The following is a 14,204-nucleotide window of genomic DNA, read 5'->3' as shown; positions in this document are numbered from 1 at the left end:
GCCGGCGGAACGGGGGCCACCACCCCGCCGCTTAGAAAGTCGGGCGCGTTTAGTGTTAGGGTCGCTCGTGGTGGTTTTAGTCGGTAGGCTATGGGCGCGCGATGCCACGCTGAGGGTGGCTCAGGGGATTTCGGTCCTCTGAAGCGCCCCTCGTAACGGTGGTACGCGTGCGCGTAGAATCCGACACTCCCCCTCCCTTCCTCAGGGCGGGGGAGTCTTTCGAAGATTTCCACCACGTTAAAAAAAAAAAAAAAAAGGTAGAGAATAATTTTTAATTCCTTTTAGCAATTACATTTCTATTAAGCGAGAAAGGTCAAGAAACATTTCGACTATTTTGCAACAACGTCGTAAAATTAATGCAATATAGCCGAAATGGCTTCTTAATTTTTCTTGCTTAATGGATGAAGTCACACTGCATTGTCACGAGTCTCAATGTGGCTCGAGACTCCTATTTGACCCGAAGGTGGAGGTGGATTTTGCGGCCAGAGCAGCCTGAAAGAAAGTGGTAAGTGTAATTGATTTTTACGTACTATGTTACTTCTATACAATATATAAATTGCATCTATGCATACAAGACAATATTTTTAAAAATTTGACTTACACCACTATGGCTTTTACCCCTCCATATGTAACATTATTTATAAGAAAATTATTGTAATAAGGAATTATAAGGAAACGCGTAATAAATTTAAAATTGTATGATGCTAATGCCGGGATATATTATACGAAATCAACAGAAGACGATTAAGATAATAACGGTGTTTATTATTTATCTATAGAATTTCACATTTTAAAAATTATCGTTAATTATTTTAAATTTCACATAAATGTGAAGGTTTGAATCAACGCTCAAATAATAGCTTCTTGCTTGCAAAATTTGACATTTATCTGAAAATTAAAATTATAAAATTACGATTATATTTTTCAAAATTATGAGATACAAAATTCGTAATAATTTTGAAGAATGTAATCTTAATTTTGTAATTTTAATTATCGTAATTCGTTATTAATTGGAATACGCAAGATGGAAGCGCGGCCGCCGCGGCCAGAATATCCCCTCCAGCTGGCTAGTTCGGACACGAACCATTAGCACGGACGCAAACCATGTGCGGTTACCGAGCGATACGACGTAGTTGAGTTGCACTTTCTCAGGCGGCGCGTCGGAAAATGCAACACAGTCTTTATATAGCGAACGAAACGAACGACAGTGCGAGGTTTGGATAGATGAAGTGCAATAAAAACGAACAGACTTGACGCAGGTACTTGATAATAAGTTATCAGGTGTTCGCCGATAAAGCGCTGGCGCCATTTCTTTAGGTGTCGACCTGGATTCCCGTCTCTAATATTCTTCCATTCAAATTGTAATTTCAGCAGGTAATCGGGAAATTCAGATTAACGAAATTAACCAGCTCTACTCCATCTGCTCTGTATTTTCACATTAATCGCTATACATTCATTTGAGAGCCACACAATAATATCCCTCGACTAATTCGACGAACGTAATAGGATGAACAGGTACAGAAGTACATGTCAGCAGTACCACAGAGAGAAACGTATAATTTCGAAGCGCATAATCAGATGCAAATAATCCTGTTATGTATTGATATGCAGCTCCGACTAGATACGTAACGAGTGTGTAATCAGAATGCAAATATAGCTGCAATCGCAGACACACAGGTGCGACGATAATAAACAGACGTGCCCCCGGCGAGAGCCTTCCTTCGGATTTCATCCGCTGACAGTCGCGCGGAAAGGGCTCGAGGGCGCTAAAATTCGTCGCAAAAGTTTCATATATTCGTAAGTAGATTTAATTCAAGCGGAATTTTTTCGCGCGGTGCGAATCGCGCGCAGGTGTGTGTGCACGGGCCGCGCGCGTATATAGGCACGTGTGTGCGCTGCCGCGTTTCGTGTCGCGCCTCCTTCTCCCTACCCCCCCCCCCCCCCCCCTCCCGCGCGCGTTACATCGCCGACGTCCCTCTCTACCCCTCCCCCGCCCACCCGCTCCCTCCTCCCCCAACCGTCCATCGCGGCATCGCGCCCAGCCGTCGTTCCCGTACCCCGATGTCGCGCACCTTGATTTCGTGATTCGTCGCGCACAGCGCACCTCTACGGCTCGCACGGGCATGAGACAGGCCGCATCGCAGCAGGTACGTTGTCCGCGTGCGTGGATGGGACGCGCACCGGATTTAGTTTCTCTCCTCTTTCGTCGTTCCGCGAATTCCGCGCGCTCTCTCCCTCCGTTATCTCGTTCGCGTCGAAGACGCGGACGGTCCGCGCCGGACGGAGGTCCGTCCGAGTCTCGCGCGTGGAACGTCCGGGGCGATCGCCCCCGCGCCCGTGAGGACGACGCCCGATCGAGCCGGGACTTCCGGGAGTGAGGACCCGCCGCCGCGCGACCGCTCGACGGCAATCGCGCGACCGGATTCCTCGTCGTCATTCCCGCGGCCGGAACGCTCCACGTGAAAATGACAGTCTCGCGTCTCGCGGGAGTCGCGGGTTCCATGTTCACGTTCCGGGGACACTCCCTTTTAGTCGAGCGAAATCGGCGGTGCGCGCGTGCCGACGAGCGCCGATGAGTGCCGATTAAGCGCGCCGCTAATTAGCTGACGAGCCTGAAAATTGAGAGTACGAAACGTCGGCCTTTATCAGACCGTATCTACGATCGCGATTCATCTCCGTCAATATTTTCGCGCTGTTTATACATACTTGCTGTTCTTACATTCTGTAAATAATATATTTAATCCTTAAATGTGCAATTTTTCGTTCTTTTAAATTTTAAATAAATCAGGACTGATTAAGGAATCCTAAGAAATATTTAAAAGATTCTTCTTTACTAATTTGAACCTTTTTAACTCTTGCAGCCCTTTCTTATTCTTTTTGTCCTATAATAGCGGACGATCGATGAAGTACAGGCAGAGAAGGCCCTTTACATGCAAAGCCGCGTGGTTTCAATTCGAACGAACAGAGTACACGGAGCATCGACAAGACGCTTTGCATATATACTAAAAATTGCGCATTTAAGGATTAAAATTGATAAATCTATTCTATAATGTAATATAAGCAAATAATTATCCCTGAAATTCTTATATGCACATTATTTTCCGCAGTCATGAGTTCCGAAGATACAACTGACAATGCGTCGGCACTGGCGGCAGCAAATTCCTCTGGCGTGGCCGCGGAGACGAGGACGTGGGTCCAATTTGAGGAGGAGGCAGATTCGAAGGTGGCTACCGGCGCCGAGAGAAAAGCCACCAACAGTAGCGCACCCGCCGTGATAAAGCCCGAGTCAGTTACCGTGCAGGTCGACAAAATCGGCAAGAGCATCGACCCGCCTGATATTAACGATAAGAGAACCAATGAGTATAGAGGTGCTGTGATAGCAACCGAATCCGTCCAGATTAACTTAGATAGATCAGGTTTAAGTCGTTCCATCACGTCCGAGACGCCGGATCTCAAGTTGCCGTCCGACGTTCGAGCATCGACGGAGGCCAAGAGCGCCTCTCTGAAGACCATCGATCTGCGGGACGTGTCCAACGGGAGAAACGCGCCGAGCAACGTTATAAGTACGTCGATCGGAAACATCAGACAGGGTTTCGCCAACGGCGACACCATCGTTACTCTCCTGCCAGTGAATACTAGGTGGCCGTGGATCACCCCGGCCAGATTCAGGCCGGAATTGGTGCCGGAGGAATTGATGGCGCAGGGATTAACCGTACGTATAAATTTATCATATCTATTTTCCCCCTTCGATGGCGCTACGGCCCGAGTCGGGGCTTGACCTCGTAATCTCGGTATAATTGCGATTTTTATGAGAAGGGTTGTGAGCTTCTTATTCTCTACGGAGCATCGAACTTTGATTTAGAACAATTTATTGTTGTTTTCTTTCCTTTTAGAGATAGCGATTTGTTTATCTTTAATTATATTGGGATTAATTTTATGTTTCGGATATTTTGTTTTCATCACGGTGAACTCGAATGTTTTTTCACTCGAAATTCCTAGTGTCGTGTGTATTTTTTGAGTATGCAGGACGACATTTTCGATAATCAAACTCCAGAACTTTTGTTTGAGCGATTGCTTCAGCATCAATGTATTTAGTAACTTATTACATGATATTACTTTAATATATGTCATAATTTTATTTTTATTAATATAAAATTCTCTCACCTATCATATTTAAGCGTATAATAACATTTCCATATACATATTTATTAATTTGATGAGATAGATTTAGTAGATCTTCGATCCACTTTTATCATACTCTACGTATGTACAAATTATAAGATGGAATTTGAAATATTAAAATATTTAATATAGAAATATTAGCTCGCACTTTCTTTTATGCTCTCTAAAGGAATAAAGTGATCAGCAGTTTAATGAAATAGATGTATTGCAGCTTACAGTGGAAGATTACGTTCACATAATGGAGTTACTTGTGAACGATGTACGCTTCAATATGTATAACATTTGCTACAAGAGGATTCTCGTCCTTTGGATATTTACCGCCTTCGTTGTGCTGCTTGGTCTATTGTTCTCCGGTGTGACTGGCCTCACTTTGTTCGGACTCGGTGTTATGTGGTTAGTCCTGAATGCAGCCGCAATATTCTTCTGCATGTTCATCAAGATAAAGCTCAATCACAACCTTGAGAAATGTATGGCTCAAGTTAACAAACATTTATTAAGGCATAAAATATTGCTGGGATTGGACGACAGAGGGAAGATATCCTGCCATAAAGTCAACCTGTGTTTTATATACTTTGATACTACAGATTGCGTTGTAAGTGAAGCTTTTATCGGGGTATAATTCAATATAGTTCATTTTTTTACATAAAATTTGACATAAAAGAATATTTGAGTTAAATAAATATTCACGTGAACACGAAGTAACGCTATTTTCCTGAATTATAATTTTTAACTATTTACACATGTATGTATCCGTAAGGGACTAATATAATGGCTCATTTTGTGACTACAGAAAAAGCTACAGGAAGTAATAGAACGGGAAGAACGCGAAGGTAGAGTAATTGGTGGCGATGATGCAAGCGATTTAAGTCGACAACGAGAATTACAACAGCGTATGGACATCGATGACAGTGACATTGTTATACAAGGCAGTACCACTACAAGAATCTCTCGTAAACAGGTAAATCGCATGATCTTACTAATCTTTTTGGCTAAATTACTTTTTATATTTCGTATATGCTTTTGATTTTATTTTAATTAACAACAATTTTTTTATCAAATTATTTTGTTGTGCGTTAATATTTTGAATATTTTATTAATTGGGCTAAATATTGAAGAGCTAAATATAAAAGCGCTATTCCTCCATTGTAAATCAATGTGACAATGTGTGAAATAAGGCAAAAAGTTGCAGCTTTTCTTTCGTTCTTTTTAGTTTGCTTTCTACATTGATGTTTTTCTGTCTTCTTCCAAAGAGTGTAAACATATACTTGTTTTGTTTTAAATATAAGTACAGAATGTAGATAAAAAGAATTTTTATTCGTGACATTGGAAACACCCTTAGCTCTTCAATATATGAGCCTTAATTGCTATATAAATTCGGCTTACGCGCGAGATTCGACGTTACTGACTGCAATAAGTTATATTAAATGTTTTTATTGTGCATTGCATTAAACTACCAGGGTAAAAATGAACAAGTATTCTGCCGTTACGTGCAACGTTGGGCGAAGGATTACTTGCGTCGACGTTTGGATTGGACAGTTGACGAGGAGGGTGGAAATCCTTCTTCGCCGCGTCATTTAGCGTCTGCTCTGTGTCCTTGTCAATATATAGAGGAATGGTTACGTAATAAGCCACGCGTTCAGGGCAGAGACTTTTGTCCTAGATGGAGTAGCTTTCTTAGAGACAGAGGCATTTGAGAGATACGATTGTTCAATGCTGCTTATAAAAAAGATATACATGCGGTTTCACAATTGCTCGTGCACGAAGGTTTCATTGAATTCTTGAGATTCAAGGAGAGGAATTGAATTCTCTCGAATGCGCATCACTATAAATATAAATAGCTTCCAAAGAAAACTGCTATATACTTTTATCGATTTGCAAATAACTTAAGTCGTAATCTTTTGTTTAAGATTAATTTTGTGTTTAACATAAAAGTGGCCATCTTTTTATTGATATAAAAATGAGCTAAAACGCACAATATATGAGCAGCTTTTTAATTTAAATTAGACATTTGTTGCGTGCTATAAAAATTTTAAAAAAATTTTATTATAAATTTTATTGAAACTAATTTTTAATATGCTTACGAGCATAGTGATGTAGTTATTCTACATCTTGATCATTGTTTCTTATTATTGTATTTGTTATATTATTTTAGGAATTACGTTTATTGATTTTATATCATTTATATGCGTTTCATTTTAAAATATTTTGAATGTACTTAACATTTTATCCAGAAATATCAAAACTAACTAGTACCTACATGATAAGTAGCAATCTGACTCAAAGATTGAGATTAATATAATTATAGAGCTATATGGAGAATAGAGCAGAATCGTTTTTCGTTTTCAGATCAAGACTCGTATTTACATTCCGTTTAACGCTAAATGTGGTGTTTATACACACGTTTTACTTATATAAGATAAAAATTTATGTAAAGATCACATGCCACCACATTTAACGTTAAAATTAAAGAAAAGATTTGTGGCTTAATATAATCCATAGAGATAGAAAGCAATGGATATATTTTCTATTTTATTTCGATATATTTCAGCATTCCAGCAAATTGTTTCCTTTGAGAAGCAAACAGTATTCAGAAAACTTTTTAGGGCTGTGTTTATCAAGCCTTCTCATTTATTCCGACTAATGTTTTAGCAGTAGTCTCCTCTTTTTATCAGTACTTTTTAGTCCTAATTATATTTAACGATCTTGATCTTGATGAAATATATTATTATACATATATATATATATATATATAATATATATATATATGATATTATGAAAGACAAATATACCTGTAAAATGGTGAACAAATAATTTGGTAACACGCATTTTATATACAACAAAACACTTATGACAAAAATTTATTATCAACCATAATGTCAGAGACATATCATTAGACAATTATTTACGCGAACTATACTATTAAAGGACATTATTTATGCATATCAGTTCTCAATAATTATATATATGATAAAGATATATAACATTTAACTTGTACTTAAACTTTGACTTAAACAAATTTGATAATTTCTTGACAGAAAATTGAAAGAGAAAAAGGTGTGTGGAAGAGAAACCACACATTATTATTTCGCGTCAGGCGAAGGGTTCTACTGAATGATGATGGTGTGTGTTGACAGGAACGGGCGGAGTTGCTGTTGCTGAGGTATGCGTCTCGATGGGCACGTCACTTCGTGCGACGCAGACTTGATCTGGTTATAGACTCGCAGGAACGTGATAGAGGCGTTACGGGTCTGTCTGTTTCACCGCGCCATTGTGTCTCCGCCCGTTGCCCTTGTCAATTCATTGAGGACCATCTTAAACACAAGCCGAGAGGCAAGTTGACGTTACGTAAATTGTTTCTAATGCCGGACTTTAATAGATGACTGCCAATAGAGACTGATATCACTTTTTTTAAAAAGGGCACTTTAGAATCATACGATAAAAATTTTGGAGAAAGAAACCACGCTGATGTGTCTCTGACACTTTAAACGATTTAATGTTGTACAGTTATTTGTTACGCAATGACTAATTCAATCATACTTGTGAAAGTACGATGTTAATAGATTATAAGCGCAACGTAATGAATGATTACGTTATTGATATAGTATTGCAGTATAATTACTTATTTGTGGTTTTAGTATTTTGTTTAAATTGTACTATTTTATCGTTACATAGCAGTAATGGAATGCAATTTAATGGGATGGGAAATTTATGCACCGAAAATTATCATACCGTAAAAATACGAGATAATCGTGCAATATTTTTATTAATATAAAATATATATTCTATTCGAGTAAAATTTGTTGAAACGATCGTTGAGACTATCTATCTTTATTATGTCACATTCCACGTGCTAGTAATTTATTGAAAAATTAATGCATTCACACAATGCATTTAAAGATAGATGTTAATGTATCGTGAAAAATGTTTCTTACACTATATCTGTTATTATTTAGAATTTCATTATATGTGTGCTTTCTATATATTATTTTATATATATATATTCACATATCATGGTCTTTATATCTAGCTTTGCTTTTACTTGCACTACAATCTTTGAGAAATTTTTTACGATATTGGTAGATATCAATATCGATTTTTTTTTTAATTTCACACGCAATTAGCAATTACGCTTGATCGCGTCATTAAATAACATGTCAAATCATATATATATATATTGTATACATCGTATCATATGTGTTATATGATAATACGTGATAATACTTCGCAGCTTCCAAAATATAATTTTAAGGAATACTGAAAATAAAGAAGAAATTGTGTCTCGATCATACTTTTCAGATCTTAAATCACATAGCGTTGAAACATTGAGCTAAGTTGAGCTAAGAGTAAACGAAATTGTTCACCATTTTAGAAGGTAAAATTTGTTTTCCACAATTTCAAAGTTAACGTTATTATTTGTCTTTTTCCTAAGGCGCGCATAACTTGCGTTTGTTTATTTCTGACTAATATAATTTAATTAAAGATTTTGTCATTATTTAAGATTGGGAGTTCCCTCTTCACAGGGAGTAATAGTATGATAAGAACTAAACACACTGTCGTACTCGATATACTGTTCGTCGTGTTTATCTCGTTTCTGTTTCCGCTTTAAAAGAAATTTTTTTCGAGTCTATTACATTTGCCATAGGTCTGAGGTAAAGCACCAATTCTTTTAAAAGTATTTATAATAAAAACAGGGTATATTGTGCAGATATACAGAGATATTATATCAGAGCGAGCTCGACAAATGTGTATTGTTTGATCATAAAAATGAATCCCACAAGACAATAAAATCTAACAATTATTTAATGTTAATGTTTTTAAGAATATTTTGGGATTTCTTTAGGCTAAGCATTATACATATTCGGTCTATTTTCTTTAGTGCAATCGTACATGTACTATTGTAAAGAGCAGCTAATCACGATGAAATTATTATTCAATAATAGTCAACGAAGTGATTCACTCAGTTATGTTATAAGTACTGCTACACAAATTAGTGATACATTGTAGGCATCACACTGTCGTGCGCGCGCGCACGCACGCACGCGATTTTAAATGTATTAGATATACACGAGACATCAAATTTGTTATATCACTTATATCCGTCCTAAAATCTGCATAGCTGTAAGTCGTAGTTAAGATGTAATATACTTTTATATTGTGTTTACAGAGTACTTATTGCAGAATCCACTACAAAATTATAATTGTACAGAACCGCCGATTCCTATATATAAACTGTAAAGCACTTTTATATGATTGTTAAAAATGTTGTGGAATAAAAATATATACATATGTCTATTCTTTAACATGCCGTGTATTTTTATGAGAAAACAGTAAAGCGATGATTAAACATTAATCTTTGACTACGTTTACACGTATAACATCGATGTTATAACTTTGGCGTAAAACGGGCCGTGTAAACGTAGTCTCTGTCTTCGCAGTCTTGGAGCTCGTATTAACATTTGTGTAATATGTATTAATATGTAACTAACATACTAATCTTGAGGGATTCCTTGCATGCAGCCGGACGGAAGATGATGAATCTCAGTATATTACCTCATCCGCATATCATCAGCACGTAATAATAATCTCTAATATTATGTAAGTACATTAATTAAGTTTTAAAAAACACATTCACTAGTGGATACAGTTTTAATTGAATAAAACCCAAGAAATTTTATATTAATATCAGAACATGAAACACGATTGTAAATATAATACGCTTTTTTTCAAATTCTAACACAACTAAATTGATTGCTAAACTCGGTTGCACTTAACATACCAGGGGAAAAATTGAATTCTAAATTTAGATGCACTTTGACTAGATGGATAATTTTTTTTCTTGCACAACGATATCCAATTTGCTGAAAGGTTTGTGCGTGTCGCGTGATTATCAAGAAGAATTCTATTGCTATTGTTACTTCATTAATTTTATGTCCAATTATTTTCTGCCTTGCATGTCTGATCACAGTGATCACTTGGGAATTTGCGTGCACATCTAATAATTGTTTGAAATAATAAAAAAGGGAAAAAATACTTAAAACACTACAAAACACTCCTATTTAGCTGCCTCATCCTGATAGTTTCAGCATTCAGCTCCTCTACACATATGTCTATTTTATTTTTTTCGAGTCTTAAGTATAGATAAAAAAAAATACTACCAACATATTAACAATTGATTTTTTTTTTAATTTGAAAATATCCTTTATTGACCATTATGTTACGACTCTATATTTTAAACGTTATATGCGTATCCTGATATCTAGAAAATTAAATTTAAGTACTGTCATATATTTGAATATAAATTGACGTTTTTGTTGTCTGACTGATACATTTTGTATATAATAAGCCTATGTGTAATACGTATAAATTTAGTGAAGAAAGCTGTATGTCAGGATACGCATATTGCGTTTGCATCTTTGTTATTATTAATACATATTAATCTATCGACGTGATTTTTCCAGGGTATCCACCAGGATTTACGTGGTGTGCCTACCTTAATGAACCTGTGAGCCGATTTGATATGGTACCAAGTTTCTCCCATTAGTTTCCCTTACAGATCGTGTTGATATAATATCATTTCCTTTACATTTATAGAGAGCTATATATCATAAAACAAGACATACCGTTACATGTACAAAGAAAGCTATTTGCGCGTTAATTTTAATTGTATACTTTAATTGTATACCTTCGTTGGCGCATTTTTTTTTAGAATAGCTATTTAAGCGAGTTTATATTGTTATCAGATTTTATAAACCTATATATTTTTTATAACTATATTCTTTGATATCAGCAATAACTAATCTGTTTTTGAGCTTCTGATCATTTTTTAAATGTTATCTTTAATATATTGCTCAATGGCATACAGTGTTTTAGTGGTTTAAATTATCGGTTAAAACTGCTTGATCTCTTATTCGGAAACTATTCGCAGAAATAATGAAATAATTTTCTGAAATAGTTGTGCGCACGATACAGTATTATGAGGTATAAATATCGTTACTCGTACCAATATATTTTTCTTGTATATAATTAAGAATTAATATAATATAATATCTTTACATGTGTAAAGATAGCCGCACATTTAACAGGCAACACTCGATAATCTCTCTCATTCAAAGAGTTATAAAAAAAATTTCAAACGAAGAGTGTGCCGTTTCATAAGAAAACTATAATACGAGCTATAGAAAACATTTAAAAAATATACAATAAAAATGTATAATTCTCACCTTTTTTATCATGTTATTCGATCAAGTAAAACATACAGTGCAATTTTTATCTAAAATAATTTTTGATAACTCTGAATAACTGAGGACTATCGTACGGTTCCTTTTAATTGGGCTATTTCGCATATCTTTAATACATAAAGATATAATGTAAGAGTAACCCGTAAGTTTTTACACGCAGGAGGCGAGAGCAAATCATAAATCTTTATAAATGTTATCCATAAATGTGATAATTATAATTATCGTAGCATCGTGCTACAAGTAGTGCTAGACGTTAAGTTGTTATTGTGCCTTGTCATAAATTTCGTTGAAATTGTTCTATGAAATACGAACCATTTAATAGCGTATCAATCTGTGTAACCATATACTGTTCAGTGTACCAATACGTATGAGCGTACGCAAACGCGTATCAGTGTTAAGAACATAAGAAGATTATTGACAAAGATTTTATCATTAAATATTTATTATACACGACATTACGGATATATTTATTCAATGTACTTTATACAAGATATTGGCGAATGTTTTTTTTTAAATCACAGACATTAATCAAATTTACATTGAATTATTAATTCAAAAATATTTTCTATGTAACAGATGAATTCGTCTACTTACTTTAAATAAGCAGAAGTTCTAAGGAGCTCCAGATAAAGATACAAATAGAAACATTATTGGCTAAAGATTGACAATGGCCAAAATTTTGTGGAATAAATTATATAATCGTTTTAGCGTAGTTTCTCGATTCGAGACGAATTAATTGTTGAAACTCAATACCGCCATGTGACTAGCATACCCTCGCAAATATGAATTTATTTCTCCCATTATGTTACCAGAGCGGCTTGCGCCTGCTTCCTAATATCGTCCGCAAGCCTCTTTATCTCTTCATTGTCTGCGAGCATTTGTTGTCCCTCTTTCTTCAAAGTACACTCCAGTTGCTTCAATTGCTGTTTGGTATTCAAATAGGTTTTCACTTTTTTGTATATATCGTCAGAGTTGTTAGTACCCGTCGGACCGTAGGTTTCCTTTTTGCACAAATCACCTGTAATTACATTCGTAAGAATATTGAACAAATGAACGAATGATTCGGCTATCAAATGTGAAATATAAAGAGAAATTAAACGCGAGTTTTTCCGCAGGTTCCTAAGTCAAGTGTTCACGAGAGAAGACTTTAAAATGAGCAACAGCTAACTCAACATGAATATCGCAAATGTTTACTTATGATTTTGAACGCTACGTCGTCCACCACGGCTCTGTCCAGATCCTCCAGCATGTGTTTATGGTCTGGCATGTGGGGCCTCGGTGGCAAGCTGTTTTTCTTGTTGGTGAACATCATCGTGTCAATAATGATACAAGGATCAAAATGCCAGTTTTATCCTTTACTTTTAATCCCGTCCTATTTAATGAAGATGATTGTAGGTTCGTTCCTAACTGTTCCTGCTGTATCACTATGGAAAATATCCACTAAACTGATTGAACTACTGAAGCAAAATCAATCAGACAGACAGACGTTAGACGTTGTTGATCTTCGTGGTGTAGAAACAGCGCAACAATTCAGTGGACCTGTTCTCTATTGTTGAATCTTTTACACTTTTCTCCTTTTCTCTCCAACGTCTTAAATACACTTATCTCGTTTTAAGTGCAGAAAGCGTAACACAGTGCAGCTGCGAAGAACTCAGGAGTCTCAGGACGAGGACAGTACCGAAGTGACACGGGTCGAAGTGATAGAACAATTTCGTATTTAGCGAAGGAAATCAGAAAATCTACATAAAAACGTGCGTAATCAGTTTAATAACTTGATTTTTTTAGATTATCAAAATCATCGATGAGATTAGAACGTTTAGAACGTTAATGTAGAAGAATTTAGTTTACTTATCCACGTGGTTCGTCTGTACATTATTTCGTTAATTGCGTCATATTAACTTAAATTTTCTTTCTAGATGCCGTCTGTAACGTTAAAAGATGTGGACCAGCAGAAATTCGTGAAGGCCTTTGCAGCCTTTCTGAAAAAGTAAGGAATATAAATGGAATAATTAGAATCTAACCTATAAGTACAACTCCCTAAAATTGGAAGCACTCCAAATAAGAAAAATGAGCAGAATAAATTAGAATCTAATTTAATTCATCTCGCACTTGCGATTTAATTTAAACTTGCATAATCTAATATTTCATTAATTTTTGTCATTTAAAATTATTATTTATCATTTCTTATTCAGCGCTCCAAGATATGTAGTTATATTTGACGTTGTATATTTGTAAAAATTTTAGGACCGGCAAGATGCGCGTGCCAGAATGGGTGGACATCGTAAAGACGGCCAAATTCAAAGAGTTGGCACCCTATGACCCCGACTGGTACTATATAAGGTGTGCAGCCTTAGTGCGTCACATTTACATTCGCAGTCCCATTGGAGTCGGCGCGGTCACGAAGATCTTTGGTGGACGCAAACGTAACGGCACTCATCCCAGCCACTTCTGTCGATCGGCCGGCGGCGTCGCGCGCAAAGCGCTCCAGAGCCTGGAGCAGCTGAAGCTCATTGAGAAGGCACCTCTCGGTGGACGCAAGCTGACCAGTCAGGGTCGCAGGGATCTGGATCGTATCGCTGCGCAAGTTAAAGCTAAGAGCAAAAAACAGCTTAAGCTTCAAGAAGCAATTGTGATTTAATATTCTTCCTCTGTAATAAAATAAAATAAAAAAATGTAAAAAATCTCTAAACTTTGTTCACTATACCCAACTGCATATAATTTTATCGCTCTGACAAAATCTATTGAATAATATCCAAGAATTAAAAGTTAAAGTTTGTCAGGATG

At 36.3% G+C, this 14,204-nt stretch overlaps 3 protein-coding genes across 11 annotated transcripts; 2 read left to right on the top strand and 1 right to left on the bottom strand.

The window, feature by feature from the left end:
- Window positions 1-1,204: 1,204 nt before the first annotated feature.
- Window positions 1,205-11,873, top strand: LOC112468719 (transmembrane protein 268). 9 transcript variants are annotated; one of them, XM_025038024.1, is made up of 7 exons: window positions 1,205-1,259; window positions 1,372-1,797; window positions 3,108-3,712; window positions 4,394-4,774; window positions 4,973-5,140; window positions 7,317-7,512; window positions 10,641-11,873. In XM_025038024.1, the coding sequence occupies exons 3-7, from the start codon at window positions 3,110-3,112 to the stop codon at window positions 10,721-10,723; spliced, it is 1,431 nt and encodes a 476-aa protein (XP_024893792.1). In that variant the 5' UTR covers window positions 1,205-1,259; window positions 1,372-1,797; window positions 3,108-3,109; the 3' UTR covers window positions 10,724-11,873. The 9 variants fall into 9 exon arrangements, 8 of the variants coding, with proteins under 8 accessions (XP_024893792.1, XP_024893791.1, XP_024893798.1 ...); XM_025038030.1 differs by lacking the exons at window positions 1,205-1,259; window positions 1,372-1,797 and adding an exon at window positions 2,020-2,147 and having other exon boundaries at window positions 4,394-4,575; window positions 4,681-4,774; XM_025038028.1 differs by lacking the exons at window positions 1,205-1,259; window positions 1,372-1,797 and adding exons at window positions 2,021-2,147; window positions 9,700-9,777 and having other exon boundaries at window positions 10,641-10,730.
- A 39-nt stretch (window positions 11,874-11,912) lies between these two features.
- Window positions 11,913-12,966, bottom strand: LOC112468724. Its single transcript, XM_025038037.1, has 2 exons — window positions 12,615-12,966; window positions 11,913-12,438 (listed from the first exon to the last, which is right to left on the bottom strand). The coding sequence occupies exons 1-2, from the start codon at window positions 12,730-12,732 to the stop codon at window positions 12,221-12,223; spliced, it is 336 nt and encodes a 111-aa protein (XP_024893805.1). The 5' UTR covers window positions 12,733-12,966; the 3' UTR covers window positions 11,913-12,220.
- Window positions 12,967-13,066: 100 nt separating this feature from the next.
- LOC112468723 (40S ribosomal protein S19a-like) lies at window positions 13,067-14,103 on the top strand. Its single transcript, XM_025038036.1, has 3 exons — window positions 13,067-13,171; window positions 13,337-13,407; window positions 13,665-14,103. Exons 2-3 carry the CDS (start codon window positions 13,337-13,339, stop codon window positions 14,056-14,058), a joined length of 465 nt encoding a protein of 154 aa, XP_024893804.1. The 5' UTR covers window positions 13,067-13,171; the 3' UTR covers window positions 14,059-14,103.
- The last annotated feature ends 101 nt before the right edge of the window (window positions 14,104-14,204 follow it).

Source organism: Temnothorax curvispinosus, unplaced genomic scaffold (assembly GCF_003070985.1).
Source record: "Temnothorax curvispinosus isolate PA1 unplaced genomic scaffold, ASM307098v1 QBEX01001931.1, whole genome shotgun sequence".
NCBI lineage: Eukaryota > Metazoa > Arthropoda > Insecta > Hymenoptera > Formicidae > Temnothorax > Temnothorax curvispinosus.
Note: the sequence above shows the minus strand (reverse complement) of the source record. Positions and strands in the feature narration are given on the sequence as shown.

Excerpts from the sequence above, each read along its gene's own strand:
- LOC112468724 (XM_025038037.1), bottom strand. The coding sequence starts at position 12,732 with ATGATGTTCACCAACAAGAAAAACAGCTTGCCACCGAGGCCCCACATG. Across the intron at positions 12,439-12,614 it reads CGTAGCGTTCAAAATCATAA|GTGATTTGTGCAAAAAGGAA; the intron begins GTAAACATTTGC and ends ATGTAATTACAG.
- LOC112468723 (XM_025038036.1), top strand. The coding sequence starts at position 13,337 with ATGCCGTCTGTAACGTTAAAAGATGTGGACCAGCAGAAATTCGTGAAG. Across the intron at positions 13,408-13,664 it reads TTTGCAGCCTTTCTGAAAAA|GACCGGCAAGATGCGCGTGC; the intron begins GTAAGGAATATA and ends TAAAAATTTTAG.
- LOC112468719 (XM_025038024.1), top strand. The coding sequence starts at position 3,110 with ATGAGTTCCGAAGATACAACTGACAATGCGTCGGCACTGGCGGCAGCA. Across the intron at positions 4,775-4,972 it reads TTGATACTACAGATTGCGTT|AAAAAGCTACAGGAAGTAAT; the intron begins GTAAGTGAAGCT and ends TTGTGACTACAG. Across the intron at positions 7,513-10,640 it reads TCTTAAACACAAGCCGAGAG|GGTATCCACCAGGATTTACG; the intron begins GCAAGTTGACGT and ends TGATTTTTCCAG.